At 48.5% G+C, this 22,802-nt stretch overlaps 1 protein-coding gene across 1 annotated transcript in view; it reads left to right on the forward strand.

Moving 5' to 3' along the window:
• LOC146009351 (prominin-1-A-like) overlaps nt 1-22,802 on the forward strand; it is a 111,696-nt gene that overhangs the window by 26,886 nt on the left and 62,008 nt on the right. Inside the window, exon 3 of the mRNA XM_083149640.1 lies at nt 4,248-4,324. Coding sequence (XP_083005766.1) covers nt 4,248-4,324 — 77 coding nt within the window. The remainder of the gene's footprint in view (nt 1-4,247; nt 4,325-22,802) is intronic.

Genomic DNA, 22,802 nt, shown 5'->3' on the forward strand with positions numbered 1-22,802 from the left:
AGCAGGGTTCTTAGTGGGTAAAACCTGGTTAACGAGCCGTGCAAATGTCTCACCTGGGATTTTAGACCCGGGCAGGAGTGGCTGGGCATCGCACAGGTGCCTGTTGGCTGCCGCTGCCCACCCACCGCTGCCTGCTTCTTGCCCGCTGTGTGGAGACCCGACAAAATCCTGAGTTTGACCTGGGATTTTGGTGGAAAAGTGGTACCTGGTAAATAATCCCAGTTCACTAGACCCGGGATTTTTCCTTGTAGCCGTTTCTGAGTAAATTCCCGGGTATACCCGGCAATTATCCCGGTTTTTTGGCGAGGGCTATTATCTGTCATCTCTACCCTTGATGGCAGCTTACTGCTTTTCCCACCAAAATCCCGGATCACACACAGGATTTTTGACCGGGATTTTGGCGGGTCTCCACACCCATGTCCCTGTTTCCACTGCTCTGTTTTCCCAGGTTTACACAATTTACACTGAAACAGGAAAGCCGGACAGTGGGTGCTCAGCGGCAGGTGTTTGGGTGAGGGCACCACCGGGTGGGTGGTCAGCGGTGGCTGGGCGGTAATTAGCGACTGGCACTTGCGTAAGGACAACGGTGGGTAGGCAGTGGAAAGCAGCTGCGCAAAGGCCAGCCTCCCCTGCCCGGGTCATAAAATATGGGTGAGGGCCATTTCCAAAGCTCGTTACTCATGTTTTACCTACTAAAAACTCTGCTTGTGTCACGGGGGAAAAATAACCCAGGTCACTAGACCCAGGTTTTGTCCTTGCCACCAATTCCACTGACAAAGATCCTGGTTTGTTGAGCATTCATAGGCAATATCGTAGTCTCAACCCCTTCCTCTAATTAGTGGGTAATGCTCACTGGACCCTAGGCTGCAGCCTAGGTTATGGACTATCCATCACTTTTCACAACACAGGGCAGATGTGCTAAGCCTTAAAAAGTGATACAGTAGCAGCCAAACAGCTCCTAACTGTCTTGTTTCAGGATGTGTTTGAATTGACAGGAGCTTGGTGATTGGGAGTTTAGCTATTCCGGAGAGGAGTAAAATCCACTCTTATCCCATGCAGCAAACAGAGTGAGACATGGCTTGTGTACTGAATGAGCCACCTACGGCAATAGCGTGGGCCTTTGTTTTCCCTGGGTCTGGGTAATTAATGACACCTATCACTGAAAGCAAATATTGCAGCAAAGCGTAGGACAGAGTAAACAGTCATTGTACAAGGTAACTGCACACAGAGACTCATAGAATACAATATAATCACATTTATTGGCCATGTGTGCTTGCGCAGACTAGGATTTTTTTGTGGATTTCAGTGCAGCATCAAGCACTGTATGTAACATACGTTACATTGGGACATTACCTGCGGTGGGAACATGCCCGCCGAGCTGCGCCTAGGCAGCCATCAGCGGCGCCACTGGTCGTTGCAGCAGCCAGGTGGGTAACAATATAAGCAGGGACAGTACAGTTTTCACATGGGGACACATACCCGCCAAGCTGCACAGCACCTAGACAGCCACTGGTCATTGCAGCAGCCAGTATGAGCACAGTATGAGGTAACAGTGTGGGCAAAGACAGCACAGCTGTAACAGAGACAGTACAGTTATCACATAGAGGACATGGGATACATATGGCTGAGTGCACAGTTCCTAGGCAGCCATTGCGGCGCCATCTTGTATCTTCCTGTAGGGAGAGCCGTGGGTAGCGTGGGTGGTGGCGGTGGCGAGGAGGGGTGGGGGGGGAGAGAGTCACAGAGGCCTGGGGCTGGAGTTGGTGGGGGAGAGTGAGTCAGTGAGTTCTGGGCAGAGTCAGTGAGGCCTGGGGCTGGAGTTGGGCACTCCCTGGGCTGAGCGGCATGCCACAATGTCTCCTGGGGGCACCGCCCTCCCATAGCTTCCCCTCACCTCTGCAACAGATGGTCACTGGGAGCCTGGATGCCAGGGTCACTTTCCCTCTTTCCTCTTCACTCCCGGTGGCCGTCTCAGCTCGTGATCCTGCAGTGGGGCTGGGGGGGCTGGGGGATGGAAGCACAGTGGATGAAGCTGGAGCTCCCAGTGTGGTTTCCTCTCCAACCCCAGCAAGGGGGCCGCCCGCCCGCCGATGGTCCTGACCATCCCGCTGCTGCTCCAGCGGTTTGCGGCGCTCGCCGCCGCTCGCTGCTGGGGGTGAGTAGCACTGCCTCTTCCCTCTCCTCCCCACCGTCTCCACGCCGCCCGCCGCCCGCCGCCCGCTGCTCTGTAGGCCGGGGATGGTGGAGCTCCATGGATGGGGGACCGGAGCTCCACGTGCATGTGACCATCCCTGGCCCCACCAGATGTAACAGGAGGCCATAGTACATTATGTACATGGGTACATAATGGCCAACAATACAAATGATAATATTGATACATGGTTCCAATAGTCTAGGGGAGGGAGGGGGGGGGGGGTTTATTACATTTTTGCTATTTGGCCAAGGGTCCCCATCTCTGCTTTACAAGTACATAGAAGTGACCGTTCGCTCTCTATAGACAGAATTGGGCAGGAATTTGACACGTCCTAATTACATATGAGAGGCCCACCAGCCTCAGGTGGTTGTTTTTTGTAAGGCATTTCCCAACATTCTGGAACAACATCCGGTCACTGTACTTGGTGGAGGTGATGCAGTTTCAGTGTGTGGCTTCTTATCTAGAGGTCTTTGTGATTAACGGAGAGGAATGTTCCAGAACAAGGCCTGAATAATAACACCAGTATGACGTGCGGTATTCCCAAGCGCCATTACACACAAATGTCCTTTTATTATAACCTGTCCGGAATCATCTACACAATGTTCCAAGGGGTCTGTGTACTACTACTAAGCCTCGGAGAGCGATAAAGTGGACTGAGATAATGTATCAACCAGATCCTAACTATCATTTATCAAACAAATGAATGATCTACTGTCACGAGATATATCAAACATTTGAAATCAAATGGGGACGTTGCCGGTAGCAACCAATCCGCTTCCAACTGTCATTTTAGAGATGGTGCTAGATAACTGAAAGCTGATTGTTGTTGGCAAACTCTCCACTTTATCTTACATGTTTGATGCATCTCTCCTCCAGTTGTTTTTAATGCCTTTTGCAGTGACCTCATATGAAGCCACAGACTTGAAGCTCCTCCTCCACCTGCATGTCAGTATTATGCTGGGAATGTGGTGTCATTAACAAGAGTTACACTTCCTGTCCCAGGAGGCGGGGATTTTCCCTTATCTTGTTTTTAAGCGTGAATAATCTCCCTGTAGGTTCTTTACATTCAAATGTAGGTTGACAAAAAAAAAACAAAAACGGTTATACCATTGGCTTTTAAAGGTTTTACAGCGGGATGTACTAAAGGGAAAATGTGGTAAAACGGGGGTTTTACCGCATTTTCCTATGTACCATTAACCCTCCGCGTGACCCCCCCTCCCGTCCTCCATCGATCTCTTCCTCCCCCAGCAGGTGTCACAGCCGGGAGGACATCTGGCTGCAGGGGGGAGGAGGAGACGCAGGGGGACACTGACAGCCGCCGGGATGTGACGGAGACCCCCGCACACCACATTACAGGTATCGCGAGGGCCTCCGTCACCGCACCCCGATGCTAGCCGCATATGTTAGTACATATGCGGTAGCATCGCGGCGGCTGGACGGCGAGGGGCGGCGATGTAAATTAATACAGCCCGCCCTAAATATTGTTAATTTACAAAACCATAGTTTGCATGATTTTAGTATACATTTTAGCACCCTGCCCCTTTCAGATCCATGCAGTTCCTCTTTTCTCTCTGGGGGGTGTCACTCCCTGCTGTGGTGCTTATAGCACAGTTTGGTCTGCTTCTGCTGGAATACAGAACAGTCTGTGCTAGAAGCACCACAGAGAGAGTGACACCCCAGGCAGGAAAGGGAACTGCACGGGTTTTGAACGGTGAACACTACAGAGGCACTGGTGGCGATGGTACCGGTACAGATGTATCAGCAGTTGTACGACATCAGATGGAAATGTTTCGACAGCAGTAGGTGTCCATTGCTCTGGTTAGCTGCTGCCTGTATTAGAATAACTGCAAATGGCAAAATATAGCAAAAGAATTAGGTCCATGTAAGGACCGATCAGAGCGCAGAATAGGACCCGCTGTTACTGACCAATCACAGTTGTACACACTGGCTAAGCTTAGAGCGGAACATGGACTGCACTACGCTGTTATATTACTGACACTGAGAAAGGAAAGCCGCACTGATCCTTACTCAACGTGTTTCTCCTCTTCCACAGCATTTCTCAATCAATTGCTGAGCCAACTGAGTGCGGGCAACACTAGCCTGAGCTTCGACTCTGATCAGATTAAGGAGGTAAGTCTTTTATTTTATTATGATTTTATTTATTTATAAGTGTAACAGTCAACTGCACACAGTGGAGGCAGCCATATTGCAGGATGGGACCAGTTTTTATCCATTCACTCTATATTAGGCATATAGCAATGTCACTAGGGAACAGACATTCTCAGTGATGTCACTGGTTCCTAGGGAATGGATAGGCTGCACTTAGTGATATATCATTGGTTTCTAGGCAACAGACAGGCTACATTCTCAGTGATGTCACTGGTTCCTAGGGAATGGTTAGGCTGCACTTAGTGATATATCACTGGTTTCTAGGCAACAGACAGGGGGATGCGGTCATTTGGTCTACTGCATTATGGTAGAAAGTCATTAGGTCGAATCCATTAGGTCGACATGCTAAAAGGTCGACATGACTCTAGGTCGACATGGGAAAAGGTCGACATGATTCTAGTTCGAAAGGTCATTAGTTCGACAGGTCATTAGTTCGACAAGGTCATTAGTTCGACATTGTCTATGTCGACATTCACAAGGTCGACATGGAGTTTTTCACTGTTTTTTGAGCCAACATGTGCCGACAGGCGGTATTTCATGCCCTACCATCCACTAGGGCGTGGTGGGAGAATAAAATAGTGTGCCGAGCGTAGCGAGGCACCGTGCCCGACGCATCGCGAGCGCAGCGAGCGATGCGAGGGGATGCAGTGCACTTTAAACTGTGTCCATGTCGACTGTGTTGACATTCAGGTAAAAAACCAGTGAAAAACCCCATGTCGACCTTGTGAATGTCGACATAGACAATGTCGAACTAATGACCTTGTCGAACTAATGACCTGTCGAACTAATGACCTTTCGACCTAGAATCATGTCGACCTTTTCCCATGTCGACCTAGAATCATGTCGACCTTTTAGCATGTCGACCTAATGGATTCGACCTAATGACTTTCTACCATAATGCAATAGACCAAATGATCCCAACCCCGAGAATGTAGCTTGTGTGTTGCCTAGAAACCAGTGATATATCACTAAGTGCAGCCTATCCATTCCCTAGGAACCAGTGACATCACTGAGAATGTAGCCTGTCTGTTGCCTAGAAACCAGTGATATATCACTAAGTGCAGCCTAACCATTCCCTAGAAACCAGTGACATCGCTGAGAATGTAGCCTGTCTGGGGTTGGGATCTTCCTAGGGAATGGTTAGGCTGCACTTAGTGATATATCACTGGTCTCTAGGCAACATACAGGCTACATTCTCAGTGATGTCACTGGTTCCTAGGGAATGGTTAGGCTGCACTCATACCCCTTTCACACCAGAAATGCAGGGACAAACCCGGGAACTACATTCCCGGGACAAGCAGGGACATTCCCGGGTTGGGACCCTTTCACACCAGAAAAGTCCCTACATTTTCTGGTGTGTGAAGGGGGCGGGAAGGAGGCCGTCAGGAGGTGGGGAAGAGGCGGGCAGTCGGCAGGATGGCGTCGAGCAGTCGGCGGGATGGCGGCGGAGGTGGGCAGGAGGTGGTAAGAATACTCACCCCGGTTGCTGGTCATCCGCGCAGGCTTGGGTTCCACACAGGCGGCGACGCAAATGACGAGACAGGAGGCGGATGAAGATGATGCAGCTCTCCGGCGCCCTCACTGCCGCCGGAGAGCTGCGTCATCATCATCCACCGCCTGTCCCGTCATTTGCGCCCGCCACCTGCGTGGATTCCCGGCCGGACAGGACACCGAGGACCGGCAACCCGGGTAAGTATACCCGGATCCGATATGATTTCCCGGCGGTCGGGATCCCGGCGGTCGGAATCCCGACACTGGAATCCCGACCGCCGAAATCCAGACAAGGGGGGGACATGGATCGCCCCCCCTTGCGGGCTCGCTGCGCTCGCCACGCAGCGGGCCCGGTGCCTCGCTACGCTCGGCACGCTATTTTATTCTCCCTCTATGGGTGTCGTGGACACCCACGGAGGGAGAAAGTTTCGGGATTTCGGCGGTCGGGATTCCAGTGTCGGGATTCCGACCGCCGGGATCCCGCCCGCCGGGAAATTAACCGCATCCCGTATACCCTACCCCATTCACACCAGCCAGGTCCCCGGGTTGAACCTGAGAAAAACAACCCTGCTACCCAGCAGGGTTGGATTGTAGGCAAATTAGCCCGGTAATTTGTCCCGGGTACCTTTCACACCAGCAATAGTACCGGGTTGTTCCCGGACTTAACCCTGGAATTTAGGCTGGTGTGAAAGGGGTATTAGTGATATATCACTGGTTTCTATGCAACAGACAGGCTACATTCTCAGTGATGTCACTGGATCCTAGAGAATGGATAGGCTCCAAGTAGTGTTATATCACTGGTTTCTAGACAACAGACAGTCTAGCAATCTCCCTCATGTCACCTAGCCCACATTACACTGTTACATTTTTTGGGAAAAAAGGAATGAGAGATAGATACATTTGCATTGAATCATCAGCAGCATTTCCCAGCACTTTACCAAGTATAGTAGCTCTTACTAACTGCTTTGGGGCTCATCTACATTTGTATATAAATCATATTAGAAGATTCCTCTCAGATGTAGCAGTACACACCTACGCTTCTAGGTGCCACGTTCACAATCTCTCCATATATAGAACTAGACACTCCCTTTGGGTGGAGCATGACACGCCCACACAATGGGGTGCTATGCAGAATTCTACTACCAACTATAATCTCCCTGAAACTAGTTTTCAAAAGTAGGCAAGTCCATTTTTTTATGTGTTGCCTGACTTTCTGCTACTAGCGTCCATTACTCCATTCGCTTAAGGCCCCCATACACCTGAAAGACATTGGGGTACTTGTTTCCTAGCACGGCGCCCATCGCATACCGTATTTAGTGGTGTGCGATGCATGCGATGCGATATTCCCGATAAATTAACAGGAGTGCTTGTACAATAAAATATCACATAGCATCGCGGGGCAGTACGGACGGTGTAATGGTTAGCATTATTGCCTCACAGCACTGAGGTCATGGGTTCGATTCCCACCATGTGTTATATATACGGGGCCGCACGGACAGTGTAATGGTTAGCATTACTGCCTCACAGCGCTGAGGTCATGGGTTCCATTCCCACCACGGCCCTAACTGTGCGGAGTTTGTATATTCTCCCCGTACTTGCGTGGGTTTCCTCCGGGTACTCCGGTTTCCTCCCACAATCCAAAAATATACTGGTAGGTTAATTGGCTCCCAACAAATTAACCATAGAATGTCTGTGTGTGCATGTACATGTGGTAGGGAATATAGATTGTAAGCTCCACTGGGGCAGGGACTGATGTGAGTGTTCAAATATTCTCTGTAAAGCGCTGCGGAATATGTGTGCGCTATATAAGAAACTGTTAATAAATAAATGCCAGCAAATGGCATGCGATGCGATTTTCAATTGTACAAGCACCCTGATGGGTGCTTACAATGTTAAATGCACCCCCATTGGCAACGCCACCCCCACTATCAACGCCAACCCGAAGCGTGGCGAGCGCAGCAGTACGCGTCCTCCGATCTTTTCATACCCCCACTATCCACGTCTGCGTGGAGTTGATTTTAGATAGTGTGGCGAGCGCAGCGAGCCACCGAGCCACCGAGCATGAAGCGTGGCAAGCGGACGTGGAATACGAGCCTGAAGTGTGGCGAGCGCAGCGAGCCCCGCGTGGAATACATGTAAAGTAATCCGTGTCCCCTCGTGGGGCTCGCCACACTGTCTAAATTCAACTCCACGTCGACGTGGATAGTGGGGGTATGAAAAGGTCGGAGGTAATCTGTCATACAATCCATCATAGAATCCATTGAGATTGTATGATTGGGTGCAATGTCTTTCTAATGTATGGCCACCTATAGACTGATTCTTGATAGACAGTCATATGGTCGACCACTAATGGTTGACATGAAAAAGGTCAACATGAAAAAGGTCGACATGCATCTTTTTAACAACATTTTCAGCCGAAATGTGCCGACAGGCGGCATCTCATGTCGTACCATCCACTAGGGCAGGGCTGGGCAACACCGGCCCTCCAGATGTTGATGAACTACACATCCCAGCATGCCTTGCATCAGTTTCAGCATGGCCACATAGCAAAACTAATGCAAAGCATCCTGGGATGTGTAGTTCATTAACATCTGGAGGGCCGGTGTTGCCCAGCCCTGCACTAGGGCGTGGAGGGAGAATAAAAAAAGTGTGCCATGCGCAGCGAGGCACCGTGCTCGAAGCATGGTGAACACAGCGGTACAATTAGACAGTGTGCATGTTGACCTATGTCGACATAGACACCCTAAAAACATTAAAAACTCATGTCTACCTTTTGACCATGTCTACCTTTTGACCATGTCGACCGTTCACCCATCGACCTTTTACATGTCAACATTTTACCTGTCGACCTTTAGACCCTGTCGTCCTGTGGACCATGTCGACCATTAGTGGTCGACCATATGACTGTCTATGATGAGTCAGTCTATGATGCATACCATAGCCGCACAATAGGGCGTACTGATTTTAGGGCCATTTCAGGCATTGGGAGTATGAGCCCGCAGCCGACACACGGAGAAAGTTCGCATTGTTCTATAAAGGTGTTAGATGGCCACAGGATGCGCTGGTTTCCCCTGCACCTCCAACAAGGGCCCTTTCTCTATTTGATTTGCATAGCTCTGGTCTCACCGTATTTCGGGAGGGTGATACATACATGTCCAGGGAGGATCGGTCCCTGCTACTTACCTATAGGAATCTACTCTGCAGCTGCCAAAATCGTCTGCAATGTCCACACGTACACCGAGCGTCCCATCTATAGAGTCTACATAGGTACGGCATGGTGCGTGCAATCTGTGTACAGTACTGCGGTATAGGGTGGTGCTATAGACATAAAAATAATATATTTACATGACTCTTGCAATCTGGGACTAGTTATAGCAGATGGAATGGAACCAGACATACAAATTGACTTTAATAACCATGGGAAATACCGCACATGACAACGGCATATATACATATGAAAATCTCCTGCGGGGTAGCGATGCCTGTGGTCAGGAGCATACATGCAGACACACCGCATCTCCGTGTACAAGGCGATCATGGGACAAAGTGATTTCAATGTCTCCTATTTCATTTTAATGATCAGCGGAACAGGTGAAACTTAATATTGTTCAGCAGCCGGGTTGTGTCTCACGAGTCAGGGGAGGTATACACAGGCCCAAATATACTGTTCCAACAGTCCGCCTGAAAGCCACGCAGAGGAAGATCAAACAGAGAGAGGCCATTGGGTTACTGTCCCTAGTGGTAAGGGAAGGTTCAGAACGGGAATAAAGCAACTGGGTGCCTGATTAAGAAGTAGGGGATCGGCCCACCGGAACACTGGGGACATTCCTGGTGGGCAACACAGTCTAAAGGCCACACCCCTTTATCTAATGTCAGGTTCCAGACCAATTTTACAGGGTTACACTGCAGTAGACTCAGTTACATGGATGTCAAAGCATCTGTGGGGGTCGGTCCTACCCTGTGTAATTGGCCACACCCCATATGCATGGGCCACTCTACCAGTGCATTGTCCCAATGGGCCCTTCATGATCCAGTCTGACACTGGCTACAATATGCCAGATGCGAGTATGGCGTCCTCCTAACCACCACGATCAGATTATCTGCGAGATCATTGGTCATGTGAGAAACCATTGGGGTTGCCCATATTGGGCAAGATGTACTAAGCCCTGAAAAGTCATACAATGGAGAGTGATAAACCAGCAACCACTCATCTCCTGCCTGTCAATTTGGAATGCAGCCAGTGACATGACAGTTAGGAGCTGATTGTCTGGTGGTTTACCACTTTTCAAGCTTAGTACATCTGCCCCGTTGGCCCGTACGGCTCCATAGCGGAGGTCAGGAAGACTGAAGATGGTGATAGGTGCCATAGCCAATGACTGCTGCACATGTGTGGTCTGTAGTGGCACAGTGGCACACAGGATACCCGATTGAGGAGAGAAGCCATCTTGACTCACATTCTCTGGGTACACCCAGCATGAGCAGAAAGTAGGGATGTTTTCCTATAACATGTATGTACTCATTATTGCTGTCCGTTTACATGCCTACTCTTAAAAAGTCAATGCGCTATTAATGCAGGGGTGTAGATTCTCTCACAGAGGGTAATGGAATGACTAGGAACTCCCCTCACAGAGGGAAATTGGTATGGACTGCCTAGTGCGTCCTAAGAGTGCAGAGTGGGCATGAGGAACTCGAGACTGTTCCAAGCTCCAGGAAATGGGGGTTATTACACCGTGAGGAGTGAAGCATGCAGAGGGAGGGAAGGCTAGCCAGCGGGCAGCAGAGGACATTAATAAGGGACAAAGAAGACTGTTTAGTGACCTGTGAGGTGACGAGGTTAATGGTGTGTACACACGGGTGCAATTTCATGTAAAATCGCTGGGAATATGGTCGCTGAGCGACCATATTGCTAGTGATTTGGAGCGCAAATAAATCACCAGCTGCGCGCTCCCGTGTGCACTGCCTAATGGTCGCTGGTCGCAGGAGCATGCTCCTGCGACCAGCGACTTCCCCCGGCGCTGAGCAGGATGTCAGCGCCGGAGAGATCAACGCTGCTGCTTTTTCCCCCCTTCCCCGTGACACATACACAGCGGCGGCTGCTGCGTGCATGGAACGTACGGGGGGCATGTCTGTGTAATAACATGATAACCCCGGCGGCAGTGTGTACCCGATACACCCCGCCCCCAGCATACGTCACGGGGAAGGCGGATCCATACCATGAAAGCTCCCCCCCCCGCCGCCCCGTGCCGCTTCTGCCTCCCTCCCTCCTGCCTTCGTCTCTGTCTCGTCTCTGTACCCCCCTGTAGCAGTGTCTCCTTTTCATCGCTGATGAAAAGGAGACACTGAGCAATATGATTGCTGGCGATATATTGCTAGCAATATATCACCAGCAATCATATTGCACCGTGTGTACACAGCTTAAGGAGAGATGTGCGTGGGAGCAGTGCTGTCCCAATCCATTAACATTGTCCCATTTATCAAAGGGTGAAAAGACTTTATTGACAAAGAAAACATTGTTTTTTTTTTTTTTACCCAGCTAGTATTATCAGAGGAAGAATGGAGTATAGTAATGTGGGTCATCCCAATAATAGCTCAGTCTAAAGCGGGGTCCTGCAGGAGGGGGGCTCAATATGAATGCAAGGAGAGGGTGTAATATGGGTTTTACTGAGCAAGTTAAGAATATGGAGAACTCCTCCTAACCCATGGTTCCACGCTCACTGTCTCCCCAATCTGTGTCACCCCGTCTCTCTGACTCCCCCCTTTAGAATGTAAGCTCTCGTGAGCAGGGCCCTCCAACCTCATGTGCTTTTCTTCTCTTACTTAAAACATCTTCAATGGCACCAAATCCTGAGGTTTTCTGCCCCCCCCGATACTTACGTCAGCGTATATACCCTGTACTTGTCCTCTATTGTGTTCACCTGTAATACCCCTATCACAGCAGCCTAAATTCCTGGGTTGGGCCCGGGAATAATCCGAGACTAGCACTGGTGTGAAAGGTTCCTGGGCCAAATTCCCATGTAAATTTGCCGGGATTTCAACCCTGCTAGCTAGCAGGGTTGCTCCCGCGACCAGCCCGGGTTACTGGCTGGTGTGACAGGGGCCAACCCAGGTTCTACTCACCACAGTCGTTCTGTGGAGACGGCGGCATCCAGGTTGTTAGACCCGGGGGATCCCGTCCGTGTGGGGGTGGTGCGAGTGCTGGTTCGGGAGGTCAGGCCTGTGGGGGGCGGGTTCCAGTCAGGGGCTCAGGCCTGGTGGAGAGTGTGGCACCTGGTGGAGAGCGCTGGGAGTCCTGGGGTCTCCCGCCCCTCCCGCCATTGGGGGAAGCCGCCGGGTGACTAATGGGTATAGTTCCCGCCTGAGCCAATCCCCGGCCGGTCCCGCCAGCATCATTCCACTCACCCCACCTCCCGCCACCTTGCCCCTCACACCAGAAAATGCAGGGACTAGGCTGGTGTGAAAGGGGCCAACCCGGGAATCTCACTGCATTTTCTGGTGTGAAAGGGGTATAAGTCACTGTTTCCTGTTTTGCTCATTGATTTATGTACTCTGTAATTGGGTGCTTTGGATCCCTTGTGGAGTAATATAAATAAAGGATAATAATTATTGTTATCTATAAGTACTTGGGGAAGCACGGACGGTGTAATGGTTAGCATTACTGCCTCACAGCACTGAGGTCATGGGTTCTATCCCCACCATGTGTTATATATACGGGGAAGCACGGACGGTGTAATGGTTAGCATTACTGCCTCACAGCACTGAGGTCATGGGTTCTATCCCCACCATGTGTTATATATACGGGGCAGTACGGATGGTGTAATGGTTAGCATTACTGCCTCACAGCACTGAGGTCATGGGTTCTATCCCCACCATGTGTTATATATATGGGGCAGTATGGATGGTGTAGTGGTTAGCATTACTGCCTCACAGCACTGAGGTCATGGGTTCTATCCCCACCATGTGTTATATATACGGGGAAGCACGGACGGTGTAATGACCCTGAGGTCATGGGTTCTATCCCCACCATGTGTTATATATATGGGGCAGTATGGATGGTGTAGTGGTTAGCATTACTGCCTCACAGCACTGAGGTCATGGGTTCTATTCCCACCATGTGTTATATATACGGGGAAGCACGGACGGTGTAATGGTTAGCATTACTGCCTCACAGCACTGAGGTCATGGGTTCTATCCCCACCATGTGTTATATATACGGGGAAGCACGGACGGTGTAATGGTTAGCATTACTGCCTCACAGCACTGAGGTCATGGGTTCTATCCCCACCATGTGTTATATATACGGGGAAGCACGGACGGTGTAATGGTTAGCATTACTGCCCCACAGCACTGAGGTCATGGGTTCTATTCCCACCATGGCCCTAACTGTGCATAGTTTGTATATTCTTCCCGTACTTGGGTGGGTTTCCTCCGGGTACTCCGGTTTCCTCCCACAATCCAAAAATATACTGGTAGGCTAATTGGCTCCCAACAAATTAACCCTAGAATGTCTGTGTGTGCGTGTACATGTGGTAGGGAATATAGATTGTAAGCTCCACTGGGGCAGGGACTGATGTGAATGTTCAAAAATATTCTCTGTATGGGGAATATGTGTGCGCTATATAAGAAACTGGTAATAAATAAATAAAAAGTACTGAAAAACTTACCGTGACAAGTGTGCAAGGGTTAAAAGGATAACGGGTGGACGTGGAAAGTTGAGAAGGCAAACAATGCTAGTTGATGATGTAAATCAGAGGAACAACTGCCTACACAGGCTACACAGGCGGAAATAATGTAATCAGTGTCATGAGACATTAGGTGCACACAGCTTAAAGGTAGCTAGTTGCTGCCTGCGGCTAGATTGCTGATTTGAAAAATCCCTGATTATCACAATTGGTAAAAAGACAACCCCAGGCCATATTATGACCAATGCTCAGCTGCCCCCCTCCCCATAAAGTTGGCAAAATCGTTAACTTATTGATTCACAGCGACTGTCTCTGCAGGTGTGTGCGTGCTGCCACCGGCCCCTGATGATTTGAACTTTCAGTTACACGGTTTTAAAACAAACCGACAATGCAGTAATAATATTTTGTAAGAATTTTTTTTAAAAAGTGAGTCGTTAAAATTGTAGACACTGATGTTGACAGTGTAATGTTTACCGTATGTAGAGTGCTGATGTGGTATTAATGTTATTAAAGCATTTTAACTGTCGGCAATTATCGTTTACACTTTACCATTATGCCATGTTTTGCAATCTCCAGTCAACAATGCAATGCTGAGATTTGGACCGTCGACAGCTGTTCATTAATTATGACATAGCTAGGAACGCTGTTCCTGGACCTCTCGTTAACTGTGACATAGCTAGGAACGCTGTTACTGGACCTCTCGTTAACTGTGACATAGCTAGGAACGCTGTTCCTGGACCTCTCGTTAACTATGACATAACTAGGAACGCTGTTCCTGGACCTCTCGTTAACTGTGACATAGCTAGGAATGCTGTTCCTGGACCTCTCATTAACTACGACATAACTAGGAACGCTGTTCCTGGATCTCTTATTAACTGTGACATAACTAGGAACACTGTTCCCGGACCTCTCATTAATTATGACATAACTAGGAACGCTGTTCCTGGACCTCTCGTTAACTGTGACATAGCTAGGAACGCTGTTCCTGGACCTCTCGTTAACTGTGACATAACTAGGAACGCTGTTCCTGGACCTCTTATTAACTGTGACATAGCTAGGAATGCTGTTCCCGGACCTCTCATTAACTGTGACATAGCTAGGAACGCTGTTCCTGGACCTCTCGTTAACTGTGACATAACTAGGAACGCTGTTCCTGGACCTCTCGTTAACTGTGACATAACTAGGAAAGCTGTTCCTGCACCTCTCGTTAACTGTGACATAACTAGGAATGCTGTTCCTGGACCTCTCGTTAACTGTGACATAACTAGGAACACTGTTCCCGGACCTCTCATTAATTATGACATAGCTAGGAACGCTGTTCCTGGACCTCTTATTAACTGTGACATAGCTAGGAACGCTGTTCCCGGACCTCTCATTAACTGTGACATAGCTAGGAACACTGTTCCTGGACCTCTCGTTAACTGTGACATAACTAGGAACGCTGTTCCTGGACCTCTCGTTAACTGTGACATAACTAGGAACGCTGTTCCTGGACCTCTTATTAACTGTGACATAGCTAGGAACGCTGTTCCCGGACCTCTCATTAACTGTGACATAGCTAGGAACACTGTTCCTGGACCTCTCGTTAACTGTGACATAACTAGGAACGCTGTTCCTGGACCTCTCGTTAACTGTGACATAACTAGGAACGCTGTTCCTGGACCTCTCATTAACTGTGACATAGCTAGGAACGCTGTTCCCGGACCTCTCATTAACTGTGACATAACTAGGAACGCTGTTCCTGGACCTCTCGTTAACTGTGACATAACTAGGAACGCTGTTCCTGGACCTCTCGTTAACTGTGACATAACTAGGAACGCTGTTCCTGGACCTCTTATTAACTGTGACATAGCTAGGAACGCTGTTCCCGGACCTCTCATTAACTGTGACATAACTAGGAACGCTGTTCCCGGACCTCTCATTAACTGTGACATAACTAGGAACGCTGTTCCTGGACCTCTCGTTAACTGTGACATAGCTAGGAACGCTGTTCCTGCACCTCTCATTAACTGTGACATAACTAGGAACGCTGTTCCTGGACCTCTCATTAACTACGACATAACTAGGAACGCTGTTCCTGGATCTCTTATTAACTGTGACATAACTAGGAACGCTGTTCCCGGACCTCTCGTTAACTGTGACATAACTAGGAACGCTGTTCCTGGACCTCTCGTTAACTGTGACATAACTAGGAACGCTGTTCCTGGACCTCTTATTAACTGTGACATAGCTAGGAACGCTGTTCCCGGACCTCTCATTAACTGTTACATAACTAGGAACGCTGTTTCTGCACCTCTCATTAACTGTGACATAACTAGGAACGCTGTTCCTGGACCTCTCGTTAACTGTGACATAACTAGGAACGCTGTTCCTGGACCTCTCGTTAACTGTGACATAACTAGGAACGCTGTTCCCGGACCTCTCGTTAACTGTGACATAACTAGGAACGCTGTTCCCGGACCTCTCGTTAACTGTGACATAACTAGGAACGCTGTTCCTGGACCTCTCGTTAACTGTGACATAACTAGGAACGCTGTTCCTGGACCTCTCGTTAACTGTGACATAACTAGGAACGCTGTTCCCGGACCTCTCATTAACTGTTACATAACTAGGAACGCTGTTTCTGCACCTCTCATTAACTGTGACATAACTAGGAACGCTGTTCCTGGACCTCTCGTTAACTGTGACATAACTAGGAACGCTGTTCCCGGACCTCTCGTTAACTGTGACATAACTAGGAACGCTGTTCCCGGACCTCTCGTTAACTGTGACATAACTAGGAACGCTGTTCCCGGACCTCTCGTTAACTGTGACATAACTAGGAACGCTGTTCCTGGACCTCTCGTTAACTGTGACATAACTAGGAACGCTGTTCCTGGACCTCTCGTTAACTGTGACATAACTAGGAACGCTGTTCCTGGACCTCTTATTAACTGTGACATAGCTAGGAACGCTGTTCCCGGACCTCTCATTAACTGTTACATAACTAGGAACGCTGTTCCTGGACCTCTCGTTAACTGTGACATAACTAGGAACGCTGTTCCTGGACCTCTCGTTAACTGTGACATAACTAGGAACGCTGTTCCTGGACCTCTTATTAACTGTGACATAGCTAGGAACGCTGTTCCCGGACCTCTCATTAACTGTGACATAAGTAGGAAAGCTGTTTCCGGACCTCTCATTAACTGTGACATAACTAGGAACGCTGTTCCTGGACCTCTCATTAACTGTTACATAACTAGGAACGCTGTTTCTGCACCTCTCATTAACTGTGACATAACTAGGAACGCTGTTCCTGGACCTCTCGTTAACTGTGACATAACTAGGAACGCTGTTCCTGGACCTCTCGTTAACTGTGACATAACTAGGAACGCTGTTCCCGGACCTCTCATTAACTGTGACATTACTAGGAACGCTGTTCCCGGACCTCTCATTAACTACGACATTACTAGGAACGCTGTTCCCGGACCTCTCATTAACTACGACATTACTAGGAACGCTGTTCCCGGACCTCTCATTAACTACGACATTACTAGGAAAGCTGTTCCTGCACCTCTCGTTAACTGTGACATAACTAGGAACGCTGTTCCTGGACCTCTTATTAACTGTGACATAGCTAGGAATGCTGTTCCCGGACCTCTTGTTAACTGTGACATAACTAGGAACGCTGTTCCTGGACCTCTCGTTAACTGTGACATAACTAGGAACGCTGTTCCTGGACCTCTCGTTAACTGTGACATAACTAGGAAAGCTGTTCCTGCACCTCTCGTTAACTGTGACATAACTAGGAATGCTGGTTCTGGACCTCTCGTTAACTGTGACATAACTAGGAACACTGTTCCCGGACCTCTCATTAATTATGACATAGCTAGGAACGCTGTTCCCGGACCTCTTATTAACTGTGACATAGCTAGGAACGCTGTTCCCGGACCTCTCATTAACTGTGACATAGCTAGGAACACTGTTCCTGGACCTCTCGTTAACTGTGACATAACTAGGAACGCTGTTCCTGGACCTCTCGTTAACTGTGACATAACTAGGAACGCTGTTCCCGGACCTCTTATTAACTGTGACATAGCTAGGAACGCTGTTCCCTGACCTCTCATTAACTGTGACATAACTAGGAACGCTGTTCCTGGACCTCTCGTTAACTGTGACATAACTAGGAACGCTGTTCCTGGACCTCTCGTTAACTGTGACATAACTAGGAACGCTGTTCCTGGACCTCTTATTAACTGTGACATAGCTAGGAACGCTGTTCCCGGACCTCTCATTAACTGTGACATAACTAGGAACGCTGTTCCCGGACCTCTCATTAACTGTGACATAACTAGGAACGCTGTTCCTGGACCTCTCGTTAACTGTGACATAGCTAGGAACGCTGTTCCTGCACCTCTCATTAACTGTGACATAACTAGGAACGCTGTTCCTGGACCTCTCATTAACTACGACATAACTAGGAACGCTGTTCCTGGATCTCTTATTAACTGTGACATAACTAGGAACGCTGTTCCCGGACCTCTCGTTAACTGTGACATAACTAGGAACGCTGTTCCTGGACCTCTCGTTAACTGTGACATAACTAGGAACGCTGTTCCTGGACCTCTCGTTAACTGTGACATAACTAGGAACGCTGTTCCCGGACCTCTCGTTAACTGTGACATAACTAGGAACGCTGTTCCCGGACCTCTCATTAACTGTGACATAACTAGGAACGCTGTTCCCGGACCTCTCATTAACTGTGACATAGCTAGGAACGCTGTTCCCGCACCTCTCATTAACTGTGACATAACTAGGAACGCTGTTCCTGGACCTCTCATTAACTACGACATAACTAGGAACGCTGTTCCTGGATCTCTTATTAACTGTGACATAACTAGGAACGCTGTTCCCGGACCTCTCGTTAACTGTGACATAACTAGGAACGCTGTTCCTGGACCTCTCGTTAACTGTGACATAACTAGGAACGCTGTTCCTGGACCTCTCGTTAACTGTGACATAACTAGGAACGCTGTTCCTGGACCTCTTATTAACTGTGACATAGCTAGGAACGCTGTTCCCGGACCTCTCATTAACTGTTACATAACTAGGAACGCTGTTTCTGCACCTCTCATTAACTGTGACATAACTAGGAACGCTGTTCCTGGACCTCTCGTTAACTGTGACATAACTAGGAACGCTGTTCCTGGACCTCTCGTTAACTGTGACATAACTAGGAACGCTGTTCCCGGACCTCTCGTTAACTGTGACATAACTAGGAACGCTGTTCCCGGACCTCTCGTTAACTGTGACATAACTAGGAACGCTGTTCCCGGACCTCTCGTTAACTGTGACATAACTAGGAACGCTGTTCCTGGACCTCTTATTAACTGTGACATAACTAGGAACGCTGTTCCTGGACCTCTTATTAACTGTGACATAGCTAGGAACGCTGTTCCCGGACCTCTCATTAACTGTTACATAACTAGGAACGCTGTTTCTGCACCTCTCATTAACTGTGACATAACTAGGAACGCTGTTCCTGGACCTCTCGTTAACTGTGACATAACTAGGAACGCTGTTCCTGGACCTCTCGTTAACTGTGACATAACTAGGAACGCTGTTCCTGGACCTCTTATTAACTGTGACATAGCTAGGAACGCTGTTCCCGGACCTCTCATTAACTGTGACATAAGTAGGAAAGCTGTTGCCGGACCTCTCATTAACTGTGACATAACTAGGAACGCTGTTCCTGGACCTCTCATTAACTGTTACATAACTAGGAACGCTGTTTCTGCACCTCTCATTAACTGTGACATAACTAGGAACGCTGTTCCTGGACCTCTCGTTAACTGTGACATAACTAGGAACGCTGTTCCTGGACCTCTCGTTAACTGTGACATAACTAGGAACGCTGTTCCCGGACCTCTCATTAACTGTGACATTACTAGGAACGCTGTTCCCGGACCTCTCATTAACTACGACATTACTAGGAACGCTGTTCCCGGACCTCTCATTAACTACGACATTACTAGGAACGCTGTTCCCGGACCTCTCATTAACTACGACATTACTAGGAAAGCTGTTCCTGCACCTCTCGTTAACTGTGACATAACTAGGAACGCTGTTCCTGGACCTCTTATTAACTGTGACATAGCTAGGAATGCTGTTCCCGGACCTCTTGTTAACTGTGACATAACTAGGAACGCTGTTCCTGGACCTCTCCTTAATTATGACATAGCTAGGAACGCTGTTCCTGGACCTCTTATTAACTGTGACATAGCTAGGAACGCTGTTCCCGGACCTCTCATTAACTGTGACATAGCTAGGAACACTGTTCCTGGACCTCTCGTTAACTGTGACATAACTAGGAACGCTGTTCCTGGACCTCTCGTTAACTGTGACATAACTAGGAACGCTGTTCCTGGACCTCTTATTAACTGTGACATAGCTAGGAACGCTGTTCCCGGACCTCTCATTAACTGTGACATAACTAGGAACGCTGTTCCTGGACCTCTCGTTAACTGTGACATAACTAGGAACGCTGTTCCTGGACCTCTCGTTAACTGTGACATAACTAGGAACGCTGTTCCTGGACCTCTTATTAACTGTGACATAGCTAGGAACGCTGTTCCCGGACCTCTCATTAACTGTGACATAACTAGGAACGCTGTTCCCGGACCTCTCATTAACTGTGACATAACTAGGAACGCTGTTCCTGGACCTCTCGTTAACTGTGACATAGCTAGGAACGCTGTTCCTGCACCTCTCATTAACTGTGACATAACTAGGAACGCTGTTCCTGGACCTCTCATTAACTACGACATAACTAGGAACGCTGTTCCTGGATCTCTTATTAACTGTGACATAACTAGGAACGCTGTTCCCGGACCTCTCGTTAACTGTGACATAACTAGGAACGCTGTTCCTGGACCTCTCGTTAACTGTGACATAACTAGGAACGCTGTTCCTGGACCTCTTATTAACTGTGACATAGCTAGGAACGCTGTTCCCGGACCTCTCATTAACTGTTACATAACTAGGAACGCTGTTTCTGCACCTCTCATTAACTGTGACATAACTAGGAACGCTGTTCCTGGACCTCTCGTTAACTGTGACATAACTAGGAACGCTGTTCCTGGACCTCTCGTTAACTGTGACATAACTAGGAACGCTGTTCCCGGACCTCTCGTTAACTGTGACATAACTAGGAACGCTGTTCCCGGACCTCTCGTTAACTGTGACATAACTAGGAACGCTGTTCCTGGACCTCTCGTTAACTGTGACATAACTAGGAACGCTGTTCCTGGACCTCTCGTTAACTGTGACATAACTAGGAACGCTGTTCCTGGACCTCTTATTAACTGTGACATAGCTAGGAACGCTGTTCCCGGACCTCTCATTAACTGTTACATAACTAGGAACGCTGTTCCTGGACCTCTCGTTAACTGTGACATAACTAGGAACGCTGTTCCTGGACCTCTCGTTAACTGTGACATAACTAGGAACGCTGTTCCTGGACCTCTTATTAACTGTGACATAGCTAGGAACGCTGTTCCCGGACCTCTCATTAACTGTGACATAAGTAGGAAAGCTGTTTCCGGACCTCTCATTAACTGTGACATAACTAGGAACGCTGTTCCTGGACCTCTCATTAACTGTTACATAACTAGGAACGCTGTTTCTGCACCTCTCATTAACTGTGACATAACTAGGAACGCTGTTCCTGGACCTCTCGTTAACTGTGACATAACTAGGAACGCTGTTCCCGGACCTCTCATTAACTGTGACATTACTAGGAACGCTGTTCCCGGACCTCTCATTAACTACGACATTACTAGGAACGCTGTTCCCGGACCTCTCATTAACTACGACATTACTAGGAACGCTGTTCCCGGACCTCTCATTAACTACGACATTACTAGGAAAGCTGTTCCTGCACCTCTCGTTAACTGTGACATAACTAGGAACGCTGTTCCTGGACCTCTTATTAACTGTGACATAGCTAGGAATGCTGTTCCCGGACCTCTTGTTAACTGTGACATAACTAGGAACGCTGTTCCTGGACCTCTCGTTAACTGTGACATAACTAGGAACGCTGTTCCTGGACCTCTCGTTAACTGTGACATAACTAGGAAAGCTGTTCCTGCACCTCTCGTTAACTGTGACATAACTAGGAATGCTGGTTCTGGACCTCTCGTTAACTGTGACATAACTAGGAACACTGTTCCCGGACCTCTCATTAATTATGACATAGCTAGGAACGCTGTTCCCGGACCTCTTATTAACTGTGACATAGCTAGGAACGCTGTTCCCGGACCTCTCATTAACTGTGACATAGCTAGGAACACTGTTCCTGGACCTCTCGTTAACTGTGACATAACTAGGAACGCTGTTCCTGGACCTCTCGTTAACTGTGACATAACTAGGAACGCTGTTCCTGGACCTCTTATTAACTGTGACATAGCTAGGAACGCTGTTCCCGGACCTCTCATTAACTGTGACATAACTAGGAACGCTGTTCCTGGATCTCTTATTAACTGTGACATAACTAGGAACGCTGTTCCCGGACCTCTCGTTAACTGTGACATAACTAGGAACGCTGTTCCTGGACCTCTCGTTAACTGTGACATAACTAGGAACGCTGTTCCTGGACCTCTCGTTAACTGTGACATAACTAGGAACGCTGTTCCTGGACCTCTTATTAACTGTGACATAGCTAGGAACGCTGTTCCCGGACCTCTCATTAACTGTTACATAACTAGGAACGCTGTTTCTGCACCTCTCATTAACTGTGACATAACTAGGAACGCTGTTCCTGGACCTCTCGTTAACTGTGACATAACTAGGAACGCTGTTCCTGGACCTCTCGTTAACTGTGACATAACTAGGAACGCTGTTCCCGGACCTCTCGTTAACTGTGACATAACTAGGAACGCTGTTCCCGGACCTCTCGTTAACTGTGACATAACTAGGAACGCTGTTCCTGGACCTCTTATTAACTGTGACATAACTAGGAACGCTGTTCCTGGACCTCTTATTAACTGTGACATAGCTAGGAACGCTGTTCCCGGACCTCTCATTAACTGTTACATAACTAGGAACGCTGTTTCTGCACCTCTCATTAACTGTGACATAACTAGGAACGCTGTTCCTGGACCTCTCGTTAACTGTGACATAACTAGGAACGCTGTTCCTGGACCTCTCGTTAACTGTGACATAACTAGGAACGCTGTTCCTGGACCTCTTATTAACTGTGACATAGCTAGGAACGCTGTTCCCGGACCTCT

This window comes from Crinia signifera, chromosome 6 (genome assembly GCF_055691185.1).
Source record: "Crinia signifera chromosome 6, ASM5569118v1, whole genome shotgun sequence".
Lineage (NCBI taxonomy): Eukaryota > Metazoa > Chordata > Amphibia > Anura > Myobatrachidae > Crinia > Crinia signifera.